Source organism: Egretta garzetta, unplaced genomic scaffold, assembly GCF_000687185.1.
Source record: "Egretta garzetta isolate BGI_Z169 unplaced genomic scaffold, ASM68718v1 scaffold448, whole genome shotgun sequence".
Lineage (NCBI taxonomy): Eukaryota > Metazoa > Chordata > Aves > Pelecaniformes > Ardeidae > Egretta > Egretta garzetta.
Window position 1 is genome coordinate 2706854 of NW_009260497.1, and position 6581 is coordinate 2713434.

At 63.2% G+C, this 6581-nt stretch overlaps 2 protein-coding genes across 2 annotated transcripts in view; one reads left to right on the forward strand and one right to left on the reverse strand.

Moving 5' to 3' along the window:
- Positions 1–2: 2 nt before the first annotated feature.
- On the forward strand, positions 3–447 carry MTERF4 (mitochondrial transcription termination factor 4; the record flags this gene model as incomplete). The annotated part of the gene is made up of 1 exon (XM_035900064.1): positions 3–447. A coding segment is annotated over one exon (279 nt), but the record flags the coding sequence as incomplete, so codon positions are not given.
- Positions 448–2745: 2298 nt separating this feature from the next.
- The window catches only part of SNED1 (sushi, nidogen and EGF like domains 1), a 28038-nt gene continuing 24202 nt past the window's right edge, over positions 2746–6581 (reverse strand). Inside the window, exons 25-32 of the mRNA XM_035900065.1 lie at positions 6191–6469; positions 5653–5797; positions 5264–5346; positions 4448–4534; positions 4108–4224; positions 3693–3783; positions 3003–3086; positions 2746–2782 (exon numbers count right to left, since the gene is read on the reverse strand). Coding sequence (XP_035755958.1) covers positions 2746–2782; positions 3003–3086; positions 3693–3783; positions 4108–4224; positions 4448–4534; positions 5264–5346; positions 5653–5797; positions 6191–6469 — 923 coding nt within the window. The remainder of the gene's footprint in view (positions 2783–3002; positions 3087–3692; positions 3784–4107; positions 4225–4447; positions 4535–5263; positions 5347–5652; positions 5798–6190; positions 6470–6581) is intronic.

Consider the following 6581-nt stretch of genomic DNA (forward strand, 5'->3'; position numbering starts at 1 on the left):
GGCACATCTTCCTGGAGCGCCGGGGGCTCTACCAGACCCCGCACAAAGGCCAGACCCAAACCAGTAACCCCAAACTGAAGGATATCCTTCAGCTCCCAGAGAAAGACTTCTTGGCCAGCCTGGCCCACGCAACCCCAGAGGAATACGAGGTCTTCAAGAAGCTGCTGGCTCGAGAGGAGAAGGAAGAGGAAGAGGAGGAAGAGGAAGAGGACAGGGATGCACTGTACGCAGAGGAAGACGAAGACTCGGACAGTGAGGGAAGTAGAACAGCCCAGGAGTGAAGAGGTGAGGCTCTGAAGTGCCTGGGCTCCCCCGTGCTGGCACGGGCCCCTGCCCCACCACGCTCCTGGGTGCTTGGGGCCCCCAGCCCTGTGGGCTGGCACCAGCCATGGCGGCTGCAGGGCCCTGCTGAGGGGCAGCAATAAATCCCGTGTGTCAGAATACAACAGTGACCCCCTTTCCTCCTCATTGACCAACTACGGTAAAAGCCATCTGGTTTCCATGAAGTTTTTATTTTAAAAAACCAAACCAAAATAACTGATTTATTTCCAAGGCTAGGTTCAACCCTTCCGGCTGCGTTACACATTGTGCTGGCTGGGGGCGGCGGGCTGCTGCGCTGGCTGCCAGCAGGGACACGCGGCCCCTCGCTGCAGGGACACGCGGCCCAGTGGCAGCAGTGGCTGGGCCCAGGAGCTGCGCTGGAGCAGGGCTGGCCCATGGCGGGGGACCGCCTCCCTCTTCACAGCCCCCATTGGCACCGGGCTTGTGGCTGCAGCCGCTTTCTGGCCACAGCCCTAAACCCTCCCCTGGCTCGTGGAGAGCAGAGGCTGTGCTGGCTTTTCCCAGGCACGGGCTTCGTGCGCACCTTGCGGTAGGGAGGCTGGAGCAGGTCAGGCAGCCTTGGGGGAGATCGAGGTACATCCACTGCCAACTGCTCTGCTCGGAGCAGGGCTAGAGCCAGCGCAGCCTCACCCTGCCCACTGCTCCTGGCTTCACATCCTTCCTGCTGCTCCCAGGCTGCTGCAGCAGCCGCTCCTTGGGGCCGAGCACTCTTACGGGAAGGAGAGGAAGGTGCCAGGAGTGCCAAAACTCTTCCGGGCTGCAGCTCAACACGCATGGCTGATCAAAACGCCCTGGGGTGTGCAGGGGAGGGGAGGGCTGCCCCCACCCTGCTTGGGAAATAACGTTCTACACCATAGCTACGATATATCTCTGGTATGTATTAATTTATAATATACACCGTGTACGCTCATACACAACTCTATGTTTAACTAGTGCTGGCATACAAACACAAAAACTAGGAACGGTTCTAAGCTACACTTGTTCCTGGCCTGCCCTGCCGCAGGGAAGGGGGCGGAGGGAGCCGCTGCCGCGCTGCACCTGCTCCTCTCCTCCGCAACCACAGCGCTGGCACCGGCTGGCGCCCCGGGGGACCACAAGCGCTGCCGGTGGCTCAGGGGAGGGGATGGGGAGCTTGCTTCCGCACCAAGCCTGTTCTGGGCCCTGCGCGGGGAGGCGAGGAGCATCGGGACAAGCATGGTGCCATCCCTCGGCTGACACATTTACCCTACAAATGCTTCCTAGGTGCTCCGTTGCTTTCCAAGCTGGAAATGGGGTTAAAGCCAGGGGTTGTTCACAAAGCAAAGGAAGAAGGCAGGCAGTAGAAGCTGCCAGAGTTCCCCCCATGCAAGCAGAGGCGACGGGGCCATGCCTCCAGCACCACAGTCGCCTCGCTGCTCAGGGGAGCTGCTCAGCCTTTCTAACTCGTCTACTTAGGGAAGGTCTCCTCCAGCCAGGCTGGTGCGGGCCATGGCTCAGGTGAGAGCTGCGGCCTTTGGGTCTGCATTAAACTGTTTTATTGGGGGTTAGAGGTAATTTATAACCTTGGGTTACGAAAACAGGTTGGTGCAGATGCTGGTGGCAGGGAGCTGGACTCAGCCCTGCTGATGCCTGAGCAGGGCCAGGAGCCCATGGCTCGCGCAGAGCGGCTGGGAGGGCCGAGCGGGGCTGGTCCCCGCAGGGGGTAGCCCAGCAGCTGCCGTGGGAGCTGGCACTCAGCTCCTAGGGGCAAAGAAGTGGCTGGAGAAAGGCAAGCCAGAGTGAAGGCAGTGCTGGTCCGGTGGAGGGAAGGGAGCACTGCTCAGTGTGCCGATCCGGCTGTGTGTCCCTGACGGGCTGGAGGAGAGGGAGCAGCTGATGCCAGGCAGGAAGGTTCCCCTGCTGTGTTCAACCCAGTGAGCAGATCTGATCTTCCTGGTGTTTCAAAAGCCCTTAGAAGCGGAAAGACGAAGCTTCTACTGCTTTGAACCCTGTGAAGGAGTAGGAAGAGAATGAGCTGGTGTGCAGAGTGCTCCAAAAGCCCCACAGCCACCTCTTCCCACCCTGCACGCCCATCTCAGGCTGCCCCATCTGGGGCTCCAGCCTTTGCCCTGCTCGGGCAGGCAGCGCCCAGGCCCTTTCTGTGCAGGAATCCCTTGTTCAGGCGGCTGCAGAGCCATGGGGGTGCAGAGCGCTGCTGCCTGCTCCTCCATCCCAGCCACAGCCAGGAGCCCTCAGCCGCTTGCCCAAGCCTGACCAGCCCAGCAGCTGGGGAGCCCTTGCACCCCCTTGACACGGCAGCGTGAGCCTGGGCTGCACTGCGCTGCCGCCTCCACCCTTTTCCTCCCCGGCTGCTCCCCGTGCAGGGGGCGCAGGCAGGAGCTGCCCCTGCCTGCGGCCGAGGAGGGCGCGGAGCGGGTACTTACCCTATGGCTTCTTCAGTGTGTGACTGTTGCTTGGTTTTCTGAAAGAGAAGGGAGGAGAGCGCTGTCAGCCCTGCAGTCCCTCAGCTGTCGCCCACAGGGAACTGGTGCCGTGTGCTCCCTGTGCTCTGTTCTGCAGGGGATGCCTGCACCCCTCTCCCAGCCCACCTCCAGCCGGGGCACCCCCACCCATGTTGGGTGACACTGGCCATATCCTGCTGGCTCGGGATACAGCGCTCGGTGTGCTGCTGCCAGCCTTACCTGCTGGTTGGCTTCTCAGAAGCAGTGCTCTCGCAGCTCTCCCTGTAGCAGACGTCCTGGTGTACCTTGTAGACTTTCCTGTACCTGCACACACAGCGAAAGGGCGAGTTGTAGGGAGTAACAGGGACAGATCTGCTTTTGAGTGCAAGGGGGCAGTCTGGAGGTCTCCTCCTTTCTCGCAGGCTGCGGTAGCCGGACGTGGTAGGACCAGGTCTGAGCCTGCTGTGCGCAAGGGCTGACCCCACACAGGCCCTTGCACCTCCATCACAGGCTGGGGGGGGTGGGGGGCAGAGCAGCAGCCCCCATGCCCTGGCATGGCAGCAGGGCTGCCCCAGCCCTCTGCTTGCGGGTGGAGAGGCAGCTGGGAGCTGAGCTGGTGAGCAGGGGACCGCTGCTGCTTGGGGGGTCACACACACCAAATCCAACCTCGCTGCTGCATAGGTGGGTAACAAACACCGCTACAGGGCTGTCAGTTTGGCAACACCCTGTCCTAAAACGCAGCTAGCAGGGCAGTCCCGGGGGCAGATGAGGCTGCTTGCCTGCGCGGGGGAGGGGGCAGCTCATGCCACCTGGGTCGGGGGTCTGGGATGGCCTCGCGCTCACTCTCCCTTCCACGGAGCCAAGCTGCAGGGACAGCCCCAGCTCTGCGCACAGGGGAAGGGGGGAGCACAGCCCACGGGCAGTACTCACAGGTAGTGGCAGGTGCCTCCTTCCCACACAGGGAATGACTTGGTTTCTGAGTACAGCCGTGTGCACGAGTGGGGCACCTTCTTGCAGACTGCTTGGGGAACAGGAGAGGGGAGCTATCAACAAGCCCACCCCTGGCCCTGCCTGCCTATGCCCCATGGCAGGGGGCGACCAAGGCCCCCCTAGCTTCCCCTCTGCTGTCCTGGAGGGCTGGGCTCAACAGAGCTGGCTGGCTAGGTGAAGCAGAGCGCCCAGCCCTGGGGTGCCCAGGTAACTACGTGGAGCCTGGCTTGCTGGGCTGCCTGGCAGAGGTGGTAGGAGCAGGACCATGCTCCCAGCTCTGCCTGAACTGGCGGGACCAGAGCCCAGCCCCTCTCGCTGCTGTTGGGAGGGAGCTCGGCAGCAGCGTGGCACTCACCCAGCTCGCAGAGCTGGCCCTTGAAGCCTGGGCGGCAGTTGCAGTAGTAGGACTCGGCGTCTCTGGCGCAGGTGCCTCCGTTCCTGCAGGGGTTCATGGAGCAGTTCCACCCCTCGCCTGCAAAACACATACTGTGGTCAGAGCCCAGGGCCATGGCGCAGCCCTGCCCAGCCTCTGGCATGCCAGGGTGCACCCAGGGAGAGCTGCGAGCAGGGACAGGGCAGCCAGCAGGGGCTCACACTGTGCCCCTTGCGTGCCTCCCAGCAGGACAGCAGCAGGGAGCAGGCTGGTGCCAAGCACCCTGCGGGTCCCTGCTGCTGCTGTGTCCCCCCAGACTTACTCTTGCTCTTTGCCTCACGCAGCTGCAGGGCCTGACTGCCCTGGCTGGACACCTCCACGTTCTCCAGCTTCACTGGAGCCTCTGGCTCTGGGCAACAAGAGGGCCAAATGTCATAGCCAGCCAGGGCCACCGGCAGCAGCCCCTTCGGTGGAATCCAGCCCGCCCGCAGCATCAGGGGGCCAGTCAGGCCCGAGGCAGTGGGTCAGCCCTTCCCAGCTGGCACCCCTAGAATTAAGGGGACCACCTCGTCCTTCCTGGAGGGCTGTGGGACACAGAGCCCTGGGGAGGAGGGGCAGAGCTGAGACATGCAGCGAGCCCAGGGCTGCCACCAGGTGTGCCAGGCCCCTTCCCCACCCCTTGGCACAGCATTCCCGGGCCCAGTAGGATATCTTAGGCTGGCACTTGTGTCCCTGGTGCTCCAGGGATAGCAAGGGGCTTCTTGCCCAGGCACCCTCCTTGAGTGTGAGGCTGTGCTTGGCAGGCTGGGGCTGTGCTGGAGGGCCACAGGGCCGTTGCCTGGGCTCGCACTGCTGCTGGCAGGGTAGGCGGCCAGCCCATGCTGCAGCTGGCATCACCTCTCATCACCAAGGGTCCCTCTCTGCATTTCCTTCCCAGCTGTGTGTCCCCCCTCCCTGGGCAGGGGCCTATCACACAGGGCAGATACTCATCCGCCTGGGAAGAGGTGAGAGGGCCATGCCCTCCTCTGTAGCTCCCCAGCCTGACAGCAGCCTGCCCAGCTGCCAGCCTGTCCTGGGGGAGGCATAGGAGATGGCACTGAGTGATAGGAGGGGCCCAGAAAGGCAGCAGAGCACTTACGCTTCTTCACAGTGATGGATTTGCTCAGCGCTGTGCTGAACCTGGCACTGATCCTCCCTCTGCCATCCATCAGCTCGCTGAACCTGGGACAGGAGAGCCATGAGGGTACCGGGCACCGCGGGTCCTCCAGGCCCCAGCCACCCCATGTGCTCAGGCAGGCGACATTGGGCTCAGGGCAAGTCCCACAGGCTCAGCTGCAGGCAGTGGGGGGACCTGCTGACAGGATGAGGAGCTGCCTGCCTGGGGAACCCCAGCGGCTGGGCAAGAGGTGCCACCGGTGCTTGACCTGGGCACAGCCAGACACGGGATGTGGGAAAAGGGGCTGTGCTTAGCCCAACGCTCAGCCTGAGCACTGGTGGAAGAGTCAGGAGTGCTGGGGCAGCACCTACCTGGGGGCTGGCGAGGGCCCCTCAGCTGTGTCGTGATCTGCCAGCAAGCGGAGTTCGGGCAGGAAAGCTGGGGGCAACCTGTTGCGCAGGACCCGGGGGTGTCCAGCCTGGCTCCACCGCCTCTCCGGAGCCCCATCCCTCTGCACTGCAGACCAAAGGGTTCAGTTCAGCGGGAGGCAGGCTGTGAGCCCACACAGCAACCCAACTCCCAGCCAGTCCCCTCATCCCCAGGTTGCCATTCAGGGCTGCCTGGGGACACGTGCCTAGGCTACAAGCACCAGTCCCTGTGAAGCATCACTGAGCTGTAATGCTGCATCTGCCCTCCGCTCTTGGAGGCAGCACCCTACAGCCCCCACCTCCCTCTGCAGGTGAGCTGCCTTCCGTGGGCACCCAGTCCTGGGGCAGCAAGTCCTCATGGGCTCATTACTCTGTTGGTCAACTGGCTTCCTACCCCCTGCCCCACTCCCCCCTTAGCCCACCTCCTCCCTTGTGCTGCAGCAAACTGGCAGCACCCAGCTGCAGCGAGCCAGGCACTCACAGGTGGTGACGTAGAGGTGGATGGGCTCGCTGTGCACTTGGCCTTGTTCCGTGTTCTGCACAGCCGTGACAGACAGACGGTACCGCTGCCCAGGGAGCAGGTCCCGCACCGTGTAGGACACAAGCTTCCCGTTGGGCACGTAGCGGCTCTTCACACTTTGAGCAGTGGTGACGTTGATGATGTACCCCTCCACAGCGCCAGCAGGTGGCTGCTCCCATGCCATGGACACAGAGGTGGAGGTGATGCGGGAGGCAGTGAGGTTTTGTGGGGGGAGAGGCCCTGGGGCAGGCAGGAGGTGGGAAGAAAAGGGGTCAGTGCAGGCATCCTCGAACGGCAGCCACCCTACTTGCTCACACCTCCCCCAAGAAGCGTGCCAGGGCCCCAGCTTGCC